The 19,020-nt window shown below is 36.0% G+C and overlaps 1 protein-coding gene across 9 annotated transcripts in view; it reads right to left on the bottom strand.

Moving 5' to 3' along the window:
* PIK3C3 (phosphatidylinositol 3-kinase catalytic subunit type 3) overlaps positions 1-19,020 on the bottom strand; it is a 160,918-nt gene that overhangs the window by 80,955 nt on the left and 60,943 nt on the right. For all 9 annotated transcript variants that reach the window (XR_006057810.1, XR_006057811.2, XR_009598139.1 and 6 more), the window contains exons 6-10: positions 17,554-17,649; positions 14,462-14,533; positions 11,052-11,156; positions 9,824-9,916; positions 306-491 (exon numbers count right to left, since the gene is read on the bottom strand). Coding sequence is in view for 6 of the 9 variants with exons in the window: in XM_004020410.6 (XP_004020459.1) it covers positions 306-491; positions 9,824-9,916; positions 11,052-11,156; positions 14,462-14,533; positions 17,554-17,649 (552 nt within the window). In the remaining 3 variants the exon portion in view is untranslated. The remainder of the gene's footprint in view (positions 1-305; positions 492-9,823; positions 9,917-11,051; positions 11,157-14,461; positions 14,534-17,553; positions 17,650-19,020) is intronic.

A 19,020-nucleotide genomic window follows, 5' to 3' on the forward strand; every position in this document is an offset into this window, starting at 1 on the left:
GAGTTCCTTTTTCCAGACAGAGCAATACAAGCTCTGCTGCCAGGAAAATGTCCTGGGGGACGCTGTCCCATCATGTAACACATCAGGAAGTAAATTTTCATTTCACAGAGGAATCCCTGGAGGAATATTTTAATTTTGCTTCTAAAAACACACATAGTATATCCTCTTCCCTTCTGAAGCTTTCCCTCCCTCCCTCCCTCCCTCCCCCTCCCCTCTCTCTCTCTCACACACACATACACACACACACACACAGGTCCCAGTTTAAAATGTACCCAGTTGCAGAGGAGTAGTGAACACTAACGCACCTCATCATCCGCCTGCCGTAGTCGGGCCACAGCGTAGCGCCTCACTGTTGGATTCGTGTAATGAGAGGACAGCAGCTCCAAAGAATCCTCTACATCCATAGGCTTCCACTTGCCTAGAAGTTCCAGCGCCTGTTTGGCCTCCTGAGGTAGATCCCAATTAACACATTTCAAGAACTTTGTCAAAGCCTAAAATCAGAAAAGGTTTGAAAATTAGAAATATTGTATTCTGGGAAAGGGAGAATCAAGGATGACGAGGTAGAGCTCAACTTGGACCCGACGGCAAAGTGACAAAGTCAACAACAGACTCCTCACATAAACACTAAACACACAATCTGAGAAAAACACTGCAGGACCAAGGGATGGGGGTGGAGTGAGGGGGCGGGAAAGGCATGTTCCTTGTAACTTTAATTTTTTTTTTCAGAGCACTACAAAGCACTATGAAGCTTTAAATTTTCTTCAACTTTTCTTCATTATGCTTGCACTATTTTAAATAACTGCAAGATTCAACACAAGGAAATCGTTGAGACATGTCTCATGAAGTCTGAGATATCTTAAGAGAAAAACTTCATTTTATAGTATCAACATGTGAGACATAAAACATTGCAACCAAAGAATGAAAGAGTCCAAAGCCAAGAAGGGCAGAACCCCATTAAAGAACACATCCTAGAGTCAATGGTTTCCCTAGATACTCACATAGGATGACTCAAATGAAGTTGAATATATCTCTCTTACAGAGAGAAGTAACTACAGAAAAAGAGAGACAATTTAAAAAAAAAAAAAACCTCTACAGAAACAAGTATAAAAATAGATAAATACACAGGAGCATTGGTTTCTGTATATTCATTCTATGATTCAGCTGGCTGTTTGTAGAATCTTTCTGGAATCTCCCTTCTTTAGAAAGGTAGCCAATTCATCTTAAGACTGTCAGGTGAGGAAGCTACCTTGGAGCATATCATTCATGGCTGCATAACAATAAATACCGTTTAAAGAAAGGTGTGTACTTGTTTTTCATAAAAAAGCAAACCCTATTGCCAGATCTCCCTACTAACACTTTGCTGGCTGATATCCAGACATTTTCTTCTTTTTCTATGAATTCATCTCTTGAACAAAGATAACTTTAAATTTTAAATTCTTGCTCTGCTCAACTAAAAATATTTTCATTAGTAAACTAACCAAGTTCTCCAAAAAAATGTTCCCTTGAATAATAAAACACAATTACTTATTAGTATGACATAAAATTAATCTTCATTCCCATTCCCTAACTTATTGTTATTTAACTTATATGTGGAGTGCATCATGCAAAATGCTGGGGTGGATGAAGCACAAGGTGGAATCACGACTGCCAGGAGAAATATCAATAACCTCAGATATGCAGATGACACCACCCTTATGGCAGAAAGTGAAGAGGAACTGAAGAGCCTCTTAAAGAACGTGAAACAGGAGAGTGAAAAAGCTGGCTTAGAACTCAACATTCAAAAAACTAAGATCATGGCACCCAGTCCCATCACTTCATGGCAAATAGAAGGGGAAACAATAGAAACAGTGACAGACTTCATTTTCTTGGGCTCCAAAATCACTACAATTGGTGACTGCAGCCAAGAAAGTAAAAGACGCCTGCTCCTTGGAAGAAAAGCTATGACAAACCTAGATGGCATATTAAAAAGCAGAGACATTACTCTGGCAACTAAGGTCCATCTCGTAAAAGTTATGGTTTTTCCAATAGTCATGTACGAATGTGATAGCTGGACCATATAGAAAGCTGAGCACCGAAGATCTGATGCTCTTGAACTGTGGTCCTGGAGAAAACTCTTGACAGTCCCTTGGACTGCAAGGAGATCCAACCAGTCAATCCTAAAGGAAATCAGTCCTGAATATTCATTGGAAGGAATGATGCTGAAGCTGAAGTTCCAATAAAAAGACCCTGATGTTGGGAAAGATTGAAGGCAGGAGGAGAAGGGGACGACAGAGAATGAGATGATGAGATGGTTGGATGGTTGGATGGCATCACTGACTCAATGGACATGAGTTTAAGCAAGCTCCTTGATGGACAGGGACTCCTGGAGTGCTGCAGTCCATGGGGTCGCAAAGAGTTGGACACGACTGAGTAACTGAACTACACAGAACTGAACTGAACTTATTCTTGACTTAACTAAATTATGGGATAAAAGCACTATGGAGTGCTCAAATTTGTATATAATCTGAGTGAAGTCGCTTGCCCATCATTTCAAAATATTGGACAGGCTAGACTTAGAATCCAAATCCACTGACTCTCAACCCATGCATGTTTTTACCAGATGGTTTCTCCTTACCATTAAGGAAGTGCTGCCGTTGCTGCTGCTAAATCGCTTCAGTCGCTAATTAGCTAGCCCAAGCCGTTGGGAGCCATTACTCCACCAACACTTATCCCCTAAACTTGCAGGGAAAAAAAGGGGCACAAGTGGAGGGTCATTTTCCAGGTCTCAAATGAGTCCCTGGGACTGGCTGCCTAGTGAAGGTCTTTGGCGTGACACGGGAAAGAATTCAAGATCCAGCCACAGTAAAGTGAAAGCAGATTTATGTAGAGAGATACATACTCCATAGACAGAGTGTGTGCTATCTCAGAAGGCACAAGTGACCCTGAAATACAGGGGTGGTTAGTTTTTATGGCCTAGGTGATTTCACAGGCTAACAAGAGGGAAGATGATTTCAACTATTTTGAGGAAAGGACAGAGATTTCCAGAATCGGGGCACTACTGACTTTGTGGCCTTTTATGGTTGGCCTCGGAACTGTCAGGGTACCAGAGGGTGTGTTATTTAGCTAATGTATTACAGTGAGTGCAAATGAGGCTCAAGGTCTCCTGGAAGTCAAATTTTCTGCCACCTTGGGCCTATTTAGGTTCCAATCAGTTTCTGTGAATCCTGTTCTTAATGGCTACTTCATTCTTTTAATGGTTATGCCCTGCCTCCTTTCTTCCTGTCTCAAACCCATTCCTAATTCTCTTTGATTATTTCCTGGCGATATTTCTCACTGTTCCCCTCAGACTAACTCTCACTATGCCACACATTTAGAGTTTGGCACAGCCTTCAAGCTAAGGGTTTCTCTTCTAATCATTTCAACTGTCAGATATTCAAGTTGGAAGTGATTTATTAGCACAACCTCCCACTATCAGCACAAATTTACTCTATAATATCTCTGACAAAAAGAGACTTGATATTTACCTAAGTAATTTCAGCGATTAATTTCCAACATACTCACTGTATTTACAGACAGTGAAGCCATTTTTTTTAAATGTTGGCTTCTTTTTTGAAACATTCCTTGATACCTCTTATCATAATCCAAACCTTTAATTCTCAATAAGCTCTCACTGCCCCTCTATGCTTCAATCAAGCTAACCTATTTTATATATGACGGTCTAACTCCTATCTACAAGGAGTTCCTTCTTTTCTTATGCTCTTTGTCAAAACAGTAGTGTCATCTTCTTTAAGGCCAACTTGCCAAAATATCAACTTTTCCAGGAAGTTTTCAGCAACTTTCAGCTCTCCTCTCAGTAGCTGCTTAATTTTACATTCTTCAATTAAATGACTCTCTTCTAACTACCAAATACTTTTCTGGACATTCTGTCTACAACTGGAATTTGCATTCCCCAAGGATAGTTAGCCATTTCTTCTGTACCTCCTGCACATCATTTAAGTGCTCTCTCTCCATAAAAGCACATGGATGGCCCTCCTTATTCTATGCATTTATTTTTTACTTCTTAAATGTATTTCTAGACTGAATGTGGAAATAAAGCAATACTTCCTAAATAACTACAGTGAAAGCTTTTCCACTTCACAGTATATCAGCAGTCTTAACGAAGATGTGCTTACTATAAGCAAATCTTGTAGCATGCTGATGTACTCAATTCAGTATCTGAAACAATCTAACCCTCAGATTCTCAGATTTATAGATTTATTAGTGATATTTATGGAGTATACTGCTGCCAGGGACTGTACAAAGATTTCACAACCTGATAATGCTAAACGTGACAAAGGTAAACAAGGAGATAATACAATGAAGGTGGAAACAAGAAGAGGAATAAGAAAGAAAGGAAGTGTAAGAATTTGAAGTCAGAAATAGTAATGATGATACTTTATTTCAGGTGCTTTAAAGATGCTTTATTGATCTATATAAAACAAAGATAGAGGATTCAAATGCAATTTTATACGTAGGGCTTCCACAGATAACTGTAGAGTATAGGTGTTAGAGGAAAGGTGTTTGGGTTCAAGTCTTAGTTTCCAGCTCCATCAATAATTACTGAGTCACATGGAGCACATTATTTAACTTTTAAGTGCTCTATCTCATAAGTTTATGTAAATATTAAATAAGTTAATGATACAGATGTTTAAAACAGAATATATATATAATAAATAGTTGACAAATGCTTCTGATGTTACTGTCAAATGTTAACCTTATCACATATATTACCATGTTTTATATTAATAGCAATAAATACTTTGTTAACCTCCTTTCTGATCTTAGAGTCACCTCATTGTTATCTCCTACTTTTAGAATCATGATCACACTTCAGAGCTGAAAACACTGTTTATCATATATATTTCTAATATTAACTTCTATCAACTCAATTTTTGTAAATTTCTACATTTCCAAAATGTAGAACAGGAAAACCTGTTCTACTCAAGACACTTCTGACACCCTAATTCTCTGCAGACACTGAGTATCCTGCAACTTAACTGAATTCTGATACTCAGTGCAGAACTCAGTGGGAGACTGCTTCCCATCTCAGACGCTAAGAGCAAACACTGGGTCCTCAGGTACCCAGACTTCAGTCCAACATGGACACATACTGGGGGTTCCCACAACTGACCTTCCTCAGGCTCAATAATTGCTATAATGACTCAAAGAACTTAGAGTACTAGTTCACTTATTATTGCTGGTTTATTATAAAATATATAAATGAATAACCAGGTGAAGAAACACATTAGGTGAGGTCCAGAAGGGTCCCAAGCACGGGAGTTCATCTGTCACCATAGTTAGGGATGCAACCTCCTGGCATATGGATGCATTCACCAACCCAGAAGCTCTATGAACTCCACTGTTACAGGTTTTCAGAGATCCCATTACACAGGCACAACTGATTAAATCATTAACTATTCTTGGGTTCTAGCTCAATTCCCAGCCTCTCTCCAATCCTCTATCCCTGCTCCCTCAATCTCCAGAGGTCAGAGGTAGAGCTGAAAGTTCCAACCCTCTAATCAAAACTATACAGCTCTTCTGGCCATGAGCACACCATCTCCAAGAGTCATCTCATTAGCATAAATACAAGTACAGTTGAAAAGGCCTTATTTTGAAAAACAAAAGATGCTCTTCTCATTCCTACCACTCATGAAATTCCTAGGGTTTTAGAAACTGTGTTAGTAACCAGAGATGAAGACTAAACATATGATTTTTTATTGTATCACCATATCACAGCTATTTTAATATTTTTAAATTCACAACATTCAAAACCAAAATATCTCCTTATCCTGATCCTTCCACTTGCCATATTTCTTTATTTCAGGTGCTCAGGACTAATTCTTGGCAATCGCCTCCAAGTAATTTTATACATTTTCCTCTCCTTCCTCTGCCCTCCAATACAGCTCTCAAAATCCATACATGAACCTCCTAATTATGTCTCTTTCTTCACTGTCAGCTCTGCTCCAATCCACCTGGTTTGTCTTCCTTAAAACATCACTTGTTAAGACACATTCTTGGCTTTACAGGTTTCCTTTTGCGAGTGATATCCAACTTTGAATCATAGAATTCAAGGCTCATTACAATCTGACTCCATCTTTTCTATTTAAAGAACACTTCTATCTCCCAAACCTAACACTCTGCCTTCCTCATGCTTTTCTTTCCCATGAAACATTATCATCAAATAAGAATGACCACCAAAGTTTGTTCAAACTTTAGGACCAATCTTACTTCTGTAAAACCTTCCTCATATCACAGCACATTAATCTTGTTCTCCTTCACATCACTATTCTAGTAATTACCTAACTATTAACTAATGAGACAGTGACCCTTTATCAGTTACTATCCTATACTTCTCCATTTTGGTTATCTATAATTGTCTTTTCCCCTAGACAAACTGGGCCAGGCAGATCCCTGGAGAAGAGCATGGCAACCCATTCCAGTATTCTTGCCTAGAGAATCCCACAGACAAGCCTGGCGGGCTACAGTCCATAGGGTCGCAAAGAGTTGGATATAACCAAAGTGACTTAGCAGGCACCCCCAAACAATTTTAATTTATATGAAATTTACAGTGATAGTATCTCAAAGCCCAAAGCCTTAAATAATACTAGGCCAAGAGCTGATATCAACTGTGTGCTGAACTGAATTCACTTCTGCTATGGTATGCCATCAGCTCCTTGCCAGGAGTCACAAGCATGACTACCGTCCTGATGTCACTGTCTCAGAAGCAGCCTCGTCAGTGCAGTCAGTGTGCGTCACCATCACCTTCACCGTATGATTATTCCTACTGTTTTGCTCCCTAAGCATAACAGAAAGATAGCAAAATGACGGTTATCTTTAATTAATATTTCCACAAGAAGAAAGGACCATGTTAAAAGCTGAATTTAAAAGTTATAATATTCACACTTTTGGTTCCACGAAAATAAGTCACTTTGTACATGCTACAGACCATAAATTTAAAACTACTTCATAAATTTAACTGATTTTATTGGACAAACTTATTACTGTGAACTTTTCAGGTGCAACATTACATCTAGACTACAGGGCTTTTATTGAAATACTTAAGACAGGTCATTTAGGAAAAAATAGGTGGAAAAAACAAATTTAATCAAAAAATAAATAAGAAGTATAACTTTGTAAGAACCAATTTCCACTAACTTGTTTCCTGAGCACTGCTTTCTCACTGGGAAATCTTTACAGCCTTAGGGTGCAAATGTCAAATAATCTAAATCATAGCTCCTGAGAAACTGGCATTGAGCAAATTTCTTTTATAAATAAATTAAGGGACAGTGGTAGAAAAGTATTTATTTTCTACAAAACCCATTTTAAATTATTACAAAGATACAAATGTGGCTATGTGAATAATTCCTTTGGTCATTTCAAGAACAATATATATTTGGTTTTCTGAAAAGTGCTTCCAAATAGTAAAAAATAGCATTCACCTTACTCTAGTGATCATAAGAACTCTATTATATGTTCTGAGAATTGAAGTTTCATCACCTACCATTTAAAAACTTGAAATCAACTAGTTAAATGAAATCTGTCACATATTTGCACATATCTAGAGGTAATTTAATTTCAGGGGGAAGTGACTTGTTTAAACAGTATTTCTTGGAAGTTTTTCTATCTAAGGGAGTTCTGTTTTGCAAATCTATGATTCTTGAACCTATACATTCTAACAGGTTTAATTCAGTATCTTGCTATTTATTTTCAGATAAAACTGCTACATTCAAGATTCAATTTCTGTGAATAAGGTAATTCTTTTTTAATAGAGTATCATGATACTAACTGAATCTTTTTAAAAAACACAAAAATCACAAATCTGTGCTTCTGCTGATGATTCTTTCCTTTTCTTGCAGGGATAAAAAGAATAACACTCCAAAGTTACAGCAAATTTAAAATTCCTCTCTCATTCTTATTATAGATGTAAAAGAGAATGAGTATGGTTCATCCACAAAGAATTTCCCAAGGTATCAATAAAAGATAGAAAAGAAAAGCCAGAGAGTTAAAATGAGCTGTAACTGGATTTTTATCCAGTCCCTAGGCCATGGACTAGTACCGGTCCATGGCCTATAAGGAACCAGGCCACAAAGCAAGAGGTGAGTGGACCACCTAGCGAAGCTTCACCTGTATTTATAGCTGCTCCTCAAGGCTCCCATGGAAGAAGCGAGACTAATCTCTGATGGCTCAGTGGTAAAGAATCCACCTACAGTGCAGGACATACAGGTTCGATCCCTAGGTCACACAGATCCCCTGGAGGAGGAAACGGCTACCCACTCAAGTATTGTGGCCTGAAAACTCCCATGGACAGAGTAGCTTGGCGGGCTACAGAACATGGAGTCACCAAGATTCACACACAACTGAGCAACTAAGCATACAACACAACATAAACTAGAAGAGACTTAAAGTTCACAATAATTCAATCAACTCATATTAAATGTGAAGAAGCTAAAGTAGTCAAAAAGCTTCTTAATGACAATAAATAGCAATAAACAATCAGCCTTAAAACTAAGTCTCTATACTCAAGTCTATTATGACTGTGTGTGCTAAGTAGCTTCAGTCGTGTCAGACTCTCTTCCTCCCCCACCCCCCACAGGCTCCTCCGTCCATGGGATTCTCCAAGCAAGAATACTGGAGCAGGTTGTCATGTCCTCCTCCAGAGTATCTTCCCGCATCACTTATGTCTCCTGCATTGGCAGGTGGGTTCTTTGTCACTAGTGCCACCTGAGAACGCCCCCTAGTACTGACTGCTTCATCACAATTCTCTCTCATAGGACACTGGCCCCAGATAGCTGAGGTGCACATGAAAGGAATGATTTCAGTGAGCCCAGAAGGAAACTTTATTTACTCCTAGCTTCAATATGGAAGGCAATGTCTAGTTCTGACCTACCCTCTCTACCCTCATCTCACGCTTGATGCCATTCTACCAATCCATCATTTCAGATTAGAGTTCTCATACTCTCTCACTAGCCACATCTCCAGAATTCTACAGTTCTTTGATAGCCACCCAGTCTCAAGGAGGCAAAAAAAAAGATAAGCCTCACATAAAAAAGTATGTTGTCACAGAGCTAATTTACTTCTGTGAAAAGAGAGAAGACAAAAGTGAGTCAACATTTAACTCTGCACCTACTATGCAGTAAGGACTCAACCAGGTTGCTGCTGTTGCTACTGCTACTAAGTCACTTCAGTCGTGTCTGACTCTGTGTGACCCCATAGACAGCAGCCCACCAGGCTCCCCCGTCCCTGGGATTCTCCAGGCAAGAACACTGGAGTGGGTTGCCATTTCCTTCTCCAATGCATGAAAGTGAAAAGTGAAAGGGAAGTCGCTCAGTCATGTCCAACACTTCACGACCCCATGTACTGCAGCCTGCCAGGCTCCTCGGCCCATGGGATTTTCCAGGCAAGAGTACTGGAGTGGGGTGCCATCGCCTTCTCCCTCAACCAGGTTACTCATGCGTATTCCCTCACCTGTGAAGAAGGACTGTCATAATTAGTAAAATGAGGAAACAAAGCTTCCAAAGAAATCTGCTTCACCTTATCCAGAAAGAGTAAGTTGTAGTGCTGGAAACTGAACCCAAATCCCTCTGACTTAACCCATTCAGACACTGTCTATCTATACATCAACAAAGAGGTACATATGTCTTTGTGTGTATAGTTTCACAATTTTTAAAAAAATGGAGTAACATATACTGCTCTGTAACATTTTAATAAAAATTTGACAATTAGTCTGTATTTCTATGACAGTTTTGCTCATTAGCAACAAAGTTTACAGATAAATTTGATATGTGAAAATATTCAAGAAACTCACTTTTTCTTGATTAGTAAGATAATATCTAAACTTCCATACAAGATCTTGTTCTTCATATGTAAGTTGCTTGGTTGGTGGATAACTCACAATAATCTAAAACAAAGAAAAAATAAAACACTTTATCAAATTAAAAAAAAAAAACTTGCTATCTATTTCCATTTCATTTAAAATTTTCCATTCATTTAAATATATCTATAATTACTACAGAAGAAAGGAAAACGTACATGAAGCTAAGGAAGACATAAATCTGCTGTACCTATCAGTTCAAAAAGGACATTGTTAGAGTGTAAGAGGAGAAAAAGGTAGATAAAAGTTAAGCCTCATATAAAAAAGTATGTTGTTACCGTTAATTTATTTCTATGAAAAACACAACAAACTCAAATACCAAAGTTTTACCCCACCACACTACTGCCTGCAAGATAGGCTCAAGGATATACTATACAACATGAGAACAGAGAGAAAAATTTGTAATAACTATAAATGGAAAGTAACCCTTAAATTTGTATAAAAAGTTTAAAAAAAATAAAAATGAGGAAGAAAAAAGCCCCCACCAATACACACACAAGAAAAGGAAAAAAAAAAATTCAAAACAAAAAACCACAAGTAATAAACTTTTCTCTTGTTAACGGGTTTCCCTGATAGCTCAGTTGGTGAAGAATCTGCCTGCAATGTGGGAGACCCCAGTTCAATTCCTGGGTGAGGAAGATCTGCTGCAGAAGGAATAGGCTACCCACTCCAGTATTCTTGGGCTTCCCTTGTGGCTCAGCTGGTAAAGAATCTGCCCGCAATGCAGGTAGACCTGGGTTCAATCCCTGGGTTGGGAAGATTCCCTGGAGAAAGGAAAGGCTACCTATTCCAGTATTCTGTCTGGAGAATTCCATAGACTGTATAGTCCATGGGGTCGTAGAGAGTCCACTCGATCGAGCAACTTTCACTTTCACTTCATCTTGTTAAGCCAACGGAAGACCTATCTTAGACAATGTATCTTAGGGCCAGTTTCTAAGAATACTATATTAAGAAGACATACTATTTGTAGCTCTGTCTCTAGGGCTAATAGTTCCTGAAATCACCAAAATGATACAAAATGACAGAAACGTTAAGTCATTGAAACTACATAGGATTCATTAACTTGCATCTAAATCACTTTCAAGTGATGTGCTATCACATGAGCTGCAATCAAAATACCCACTCAATTATTTTTATATTAATATATTTTAAATGTTCTTACATTTAGCTGATCTCTTGTGGCAGCATTAGGTTTGAGATCATGGTCAGAAGGTCCGCTTCTTAAACTCCGGGCAAGTTTGTGATGTTTGCTCTCAACTAAATTCTCCTATAAATTATTTAAAAATATTAATGAACAATGTAAATTTCACCAATAATCAGTTTCAACAGTCACTCAGAAAAGGCAAATAGTTACTTAAGACCAGTTTATAAGACTATTTTCTTCTTGTTACAACTGTAGTCCCCTCTGTATCTTGTGGTGAAAGGGAAAGCTAAGCAAGCTTGCGTATGCTTCACTAGGCACTGGTGCACATGCGCATGCTATCCCAGGCCCTTGTTTTAACTCCCCATTGTATTCAAGGTTTTAAACCGTCTAGCCAATCAAATGTCACCTTCACTCCAAAAATCTCCCTTGGCAACCCAGACTAAAGCTCCCTTTTATTAGGAGTTACTAGCAACTCTGTGATATAATCATACTATCACCTTAGTTTAAACTGCCAGTGGTAACCTAGGGCAGTGACAATGATCAAAACGCTTGACTGTTTTATCTATGGCCAAAATCATAAGCTTTGAACACACTGTCTTTGCTTTACAGAGACCTTATTTTATTCATTTTTACATGTATGAATTGTCTGTTCATGTATTTTTCCTAATTTGCAAGTGGCTTTTTTGTCCTTTACTCTTCAGTATTAAGAGTTTTTGACGTACTAGATACGTAGCCCTTTGTGATGTATGTCTCAAATAGTTTCTCCCAGTTTCTCAACTGTCTTTTGACTTTGTTACGGTGTTTTTGCCATGCAAACTTTTTTTAACATAGTCGAATTTACCAATCATTTATTTTGTTGCCTCTGCATTTTGACTCAGCTTTAGAAGTCTTTACCTAAACTAACAGTAAAGTACCAGTTCAGTTCAGTTGTTCAGTAGTGTCCAACTCTTTGCAACCCCATGAACCACAGCACGCCAGGCCTCCCTGTCCATCACCAACTTCTGGAGTCCACCCAAACTCCTGTCCATCCAACCATTTCAAGCTCTGTCGTCCCCTTCTCCTCCTGCCCTTAATCTTTCCCAGCATCAGGGTCTTTTCAAATGAGTCAATACTTCACATCAGGTGGCCAAAGTATCGGACTTTCAGCTTCAACATCAGTCCTTCCAATGAACAGTTAGGATCCAGTTAGGATCCATTTTATATTTAAATCGTGATTCATTCGGAGTTTTTCATTATGTATGGTGGGAGGTAATGTATGGTATGGAAATTTTATCTTTTTCTAAATGGCTCTTCCCCAGCACTACGCTCCAGTGATGAAAAGTCACCTTTATCAATTTCCTTATGTACTTGGATTAATTTCTGGGATTTTTAGACAGTTTTAATCAGTCTATGTGTATATGTACATGCACTAGTATCACACTTACACAGTCTGTTTTATTGTCTGATACAGGGATAAACCAGCTTGGTGGTACTCAATGTTTGCTATATTCCTCTATTTAGTTAATACTAATGACTACAAATTAAATTTTTTTAACACAGCAGGTAAGAAGGGTAGCTCGCCTTTTAAAAAATATCTTTTGTTTTGTCCTTTCTCAATTGCATTTAAAGCTAAAAAATTTAACAGAGGTCTAACATCTTCGATTTTTTTAATTACAGCATACAAAATGTTAAAACTGCAATTGTTGATGAGCATTTTAATTAGGAAAAAATACACCAAATAAACAGAGCTCTCATTTACCTGACATTTTGGTTCAAGTTATACAAAAGCAATACAGTTCCAATATGACAAAATTTGTATACACTCATCCATTTTGAAGGTAACTTGTCATGTGTTTCCTATATCCACAATGTAAAAGATCATTTGATTTTATAATGAAAATTCAGTATCCATTTTAGACCTACTGAAACAGTGGCTGACTTTATTTTTCTGGGCTCCCAAATCACTGCAGATGGTGACTGCAGCCATGAAATTAAAAGACACCTACTCCTTGGAAGGAAAGTTATGACCAACCTAGACAGCATATTGAAAAGAGACACTACTTTGTCAACAAAGGTCTATCTAGTCAAGGCTATGGTTTTTCTAGTGATCATGTATGGATGTGAGAGTTGGACTGTGAAGAAAGCTGAGCACCAAAGAACTGATGCTTTTGAACTGTGGTGTTGGAAAAGACTCTTGAGAGTCCCTTGGACTGCAAGGAGATCCAACCAGTCCATCCTAAAGGAAATCAGTGCTGAGTGTTCATTGGTGAGACTGATGTTGAAGCTGAAACTCAATACTTTGGCCACCTGATGTGAAGAGCTGACTCATTTGAGAAGATCCTGATGCTGGGAAAGATTGAGGGCAGGAGAAGGGGACAACAGGGGATGAGATGGTTGGAATGGCATCACTGACTCGATGGACATGGGTTTGGGTGGACTCCGGGAGTTGGTAATGGACAGGGAGGCTGGCATGCTGCGGTTCATGGGGTCTCAAAGAGTCGGACATGAATGAGCAACTGAACTGAACTGAACGCTTTTGTAAATTATGCCAGGCTTGGGAATGGGAGAAGTACTTAGATGTTTGTTTCTACAATTCCCAAGTGATCTTTTTCTTCCGAATTTTTATTCCCTTTTTTCCCCTATTTCTTCCTTTGAAGTTAGGCCCTCAGCCATTACTTCCTGCTCTAATGACCAGTATTTACCCTAATCATGATGTTTTCATCTTCCAATGCACTACTTTTAATCTACTATGCTCTGATTAGGAAGGTAATTAATCTAATTAGAAATGAATAAAATAAGAATAAAATAGTTCAGAGTAACGTAAATGAATTCTAAGTGTGACTATGACAGTTCATATTATGCTGTTAAAAAGGATTTTTTTCTGGAACTTTCTAAATCTGAAGTCATCAAATTAAACATTTGCTACAAAATAAGAATTCTTTCTCTTTCTTATTCCTGAGAGAGCTATCATCTCAACAATTCATAAGCAGGTATCTCAAAATCATCCAAGAAACCATAATCCAAACTGAACAGTTTAGGTAACTACCAATAATCTCCCCTATTTTTCACTAAAATCAATCTCCCTAAAATTTTTATCCATTGATCTTATTGTTACCTTGTCGTATAAATAAATTCTCCTTCTATTATGATGACAATCTTTCAAATACTTGTTTATCCAAATCTTATTTCAAGATTGCATTCTATAGCTCTTTCAATAATTAAAATAAAATGGTTTACCAACACTGCACCATCCAGGCCTTATGCTAAGGTAGTATTTCTTGTAAATATTCCATTTGAATCTGATTCTATATGGCTGAAGTGAATTTATGATTCATTTTTAAATAACCAACGAAGTTACAGATACACTTTTTAGAAAGTGTATGATGTGGATGTAAGTCATAATCAGTCTGGAGAAAACAAATTTCATTAGAAATTTGACAGTGACTCACCATAGACATCTGAGGGTCAGGAACTTTCACTATCTCAAAGCTTGTTAAAATTGGAGATGACTCATCACCATCCTGGATCACAATGCAACAAGTTGAAAAAATACATATATATATTTAACCAAATGGTAAGAGACAATACATGAGCATGTGTACTCTAATGTATTTTAATTTTTAAATAACATCATTCCTCTCTTTAAAAAATTATCATCTTTCAACTATATTTTAAATCCATTTGTTACATATACATATCCATTTATTGCCTTCTGTTGCTGATTAAATATTTTGAGAAAAATAAAATTTAACAATAAAAAAACCTGTATTATATAGTTATTAGAGATATGATGTCTGGAAAATCCCAAAAATACATATATATATTTAACCAAATGGCAAGAGACAATACATGAGCATGTGTACTCTAATGTATTTTAATTTTTAAATAACATCATTCCTCTCTTTAAAAAATTATCATCTTTCAACTATATTTTAAATCCATTTGTTACATATACATATCCATTTATTGCCTTCTGTTGCTGATTAAATATTTTGAGAAAAATAAAATTTAACAATAAAAAAACCTGTATTATATAGTTATTAGAGATATGATGTCTGGAAAATCCGTAGACTATAATTGTCCAGATTTTGTTTTGAACTTTGTTTTTTTTTTTTTTGGTGGTATTGGTTTTATTTATTTTTTTAATTTTAGTTTTTTATTTTTTAAATTTTAAAATCTTTCTTACATGCATTCCCAAACATGAACCCCCCTCCCACCTCCCTCCCCATAACATCTTGTTTTTAATGACTAAGTCAAAATAATATGTCCTAATTTTAAAACTCAGAACAAAATATCAAAGAGTATAATTAAAATATAGCACAATGGATATGTCACATTATTTGCAAAAATCACTTAGCAGATTTTGGTTATTTTTCAAATTACCACAATTAAATTCCATTCAGAAAAGTATTTTTACATGTGGGTCAACATTACTCAAAGTTATACCCAGCTAGAAACTCAGCAGCATTGCTTCTAAGAGGACACTTACTCAACACCATGCGGAATAATAAAATCAATTCTTATGAAATAAAACTGTCTTATTTTGTTAGCATTATCATCTTTGAAGAACTCTGGCTTTTATTTTTACCCATTTCAGGGAAGAAAGGTAATTTGGCCTAATAAATGTCACTGCATACATCCTGGAAAAGGGTAAACTAATTTAGGTGGAAACTCATTTCCTCACAATTGTACACCTGGCATCAAATTTTTCTGTCAACTTCCAAATACTAGTATATTTTCAATTTTACATATGTGTAACAAAATCAGGAGAGACTGAAAGAGGAGGAGTATTGTGACTTTAGGTTCAGTAATTGAGTCCTAGAGAAAACCACAAATTCCCACAGCCATTGTTTAACAGGCTGGTTCTCAGTCACAACACCAAAATACACATTTATCAACCCAACTGTGACAAGTAATCTTCACTAACGCTATCTGTCACAGAAGACAGGTGACAAGAAAGTCTATTTCCATTAGATTCAAGGCACTGGCCCAGCAATCTTTACACTAAGTGGAAATATGACAGGAAAGGTAGACAGGCATTAATTTATGGGCAATTTTCAAGAAGCAGTTAGAAAGGGGTCAAGAACCTTTTCAAAAATACTTGAACTTCTTCTAATTTCTATTCTGTTATTATTTCATCTATTATCAAAGCTATCTTTCAAAAGATCTTTCACATCTCCAGTGTTTGAAAATACCATCACCATTAGCATGCTTTTGCAATATAAACTACATATGGGTGGGACATATTGCTTTTAATGAAATTACATATAGTAAAAATTAAAAATGTGATTTTAGTAAAATATATTGGTAACAAAACAATTTCACTCACATTCATTACCCTTTCTTTTTAACGGTTTTTCTAATGAATAAACAGAGTGTAAAATAGTTTACCTTCCTATCTTCCCCCCCCACCCCCGAGAATATAATTTATAAAATAAAAAGTGGAAACAAGTTAACTTTTTTTAACCTTTCTTCTAAAGGAAGGGGTAAAAGATAAAGGGAAATATATGTATACCTTGCAAAGTACCACAAAAATGATCGCAAACTATGCAAATCCTAAACCTTCATTATGAAAACATCTTTCAAATAGTAATTTAACAGCTATAAAACATGTATTTAAAAAAAAATCACTTGTGACAACTTTAACAAATAGCACTAACATGTAAATGCAATTTCAAAGCACTACTTCTTATGAACAACTTAGCTCTATGCAGGAAGAAATATTATTCTTTTATGCCATGTATCAAAAATCTGTCCTCATTTAACACTGATTCTGACTTACACCGTCTTCATAAGTGCTTGTCTCAGTACTTTCACAATAACAGAAGGTGCCTAGTTTATGTGCTTTTGAACTCCACATGCTATTATTTCTGTAGTACTGAAATGAAGACCCATCAATAAGCATTTAAAGCATAGATAGTTTTCAAGTAGCTAGACATCAAACACACAACTACTTTCTTTTGGTAATGCACAAACCTGAGCAAATTTGTAACTGCATACTTTTACCTCTCAGACTACTGATAACATGATTTTCTTAATTTTGCAAGTACTTTATAAATAAATGAACATTTAAAAGGTCTTTCATAAGCATACTTATGTTTAGGGTCACATATACAGTTTCAACACATTATATACATACTTATTATATACAAACATACCCTTAACATACAATAGCCTAACACAAAAAATATGACGCCCTCTTTTTACTTTTCAAGTGGATACTAATTGTTAATGAAGCTACTGCTTTAATTTAATGAAGCTACTACTTGCCAATTTAGAGAACAGTTAATCAAAAAGTTTTTAATCTCTTGCATATTTATTGAATTCTGTAACCCAGAAATGTATTACATGAATGATCAGCTTTTGTAATCTTGTTCTAGCTAAATGATTTGATTTGTATATATAGATATATAAACAGCTGCTGCTGACAGCTGTCTGCTGCCCTCCTGTAGCCGAATAATTCATCCCAGCAGGAACAACAGTAATTTTTTTTAATGTTTCCCCTCCCCTCTACCTCAGAGACCATAAACAAGGAAAATACCTTTTCATAATAAACAATACCATATTCCTTATCATCACACTTGACACATCGAAACTCAACCATCAAGTACATGAAATTAGAACTTCGTTTTTCACTCTAAAAAAGAAAAAAAATTATGAAAAATTATTTTCTTCAACATCAGTTTGTATCTTATGCCCAATTTAGTAGTACAAGGAATCTATCAAATACAAGTTAAAATGTAATAAATGATTATGTCATTATTATAAGTGTACTGTTTTATATACTATTACTATTTCACTACTGCCTTATCCAGAAGTCCCTACTACTCATTTGTAACTCCCTCCTCAAACTTAATGAAATTTTTGGTTTCTTCAGTAGTAGGAATTTTATTACATAACATTGTAAAGGTATTTAGTATACATTTGCAGGAAAATTATTTCATCTCAAAAAAAATAAGATTTTTGTATTTCTAAAAATTTTAAGCAAAGAACAGTTCCGACTAATCCAAATATAAAAGTTAATATAATAAAAACAAAGGTAAAACAAAATATGTAACTAAGGACAGAGGCAATTTGAGCTTAACAGATACAACATTTACAAGTTTTTGACAATTTATAAATGGTCCTAAAATAACTTGCCATCATTTGTAAATTTTTATCAACACACTTTAAATAACAGTTATTCTGGGAAATAGTTATTTTTCCCCAACATATAAAATGTTGGCTGTGTGTATAACTGTATTCCCTTAAGGAAGCAAATATTATGTTAATAATTAAGTAAAAAAAAAAGAAACTTAAAAGGGTGATTAGTTCTAACCCAAATCAGTTTGAAAAATGGCTTTAAATCTATAGTTATATAACCACAAGGATCTAAGAAGGTCACTTAAAACTGTTCAGCTTTATGAAGCATATTATAAGTCTATTATGATAATGGTAATGGCCTCAGCCTCTTATCTTTTAAAGAGTGTGCACAGAGTGAGAAAAAGACTGAGCAAAGTATGCGCTAACGTTACATTTTCTAAACCCAGGGGTATGTAAGTTGATGAATAGAAGCAGTTCAATTAAACTGTTTTCAGAATGTGACAACTATAAAAATCCAAAACAGTAAATTTTTTTTCCAGTTTCAGTATATGAGAATATATTATAAATAAGTTTAGAAAAGATACCCAGTATTCATACTAAATATAACTGTTGTTAGACACTACCAATTTGTTTTTTAAAAACGCACAATGCTACAATTCAACTTTTCTTAGTGTTCACTTAAAATGACCAATTTCTCTCTTCCTCCTGCTAAACACTGTTCAGAGAACAAAAATTAAGTCAGTTGTGCCATGTGCTGATCACTGTAAGCTACATATATCACAAACCTGTTATCCCTCTCTCCTAATGTGATTAATATACAATTGCTAGTTCTGCTCTCTAGGCCAAACATATAGTATTTCAGTGCTAATGTACAGAAACTTTTGTTGTTCTAATTTTGTAAAGAGTTTCACTAAAGTAATGTCTC

Source organism: Ovis aries, chromosome 23 (assembly GCF_016772045.2).
Source record: "Ovis aries strain OAR_USU_Benz2616 breed Rambouillet chromosome 23, ARS-UI_Ramb_v3.0, whole genome shotgun sequence".
Taxonomy (NCBI): Eukaryota; Metazoa; Chordata; class Mammalia; order Artiodactyla; family Bovidae; genus Ovis; species Ovis aries.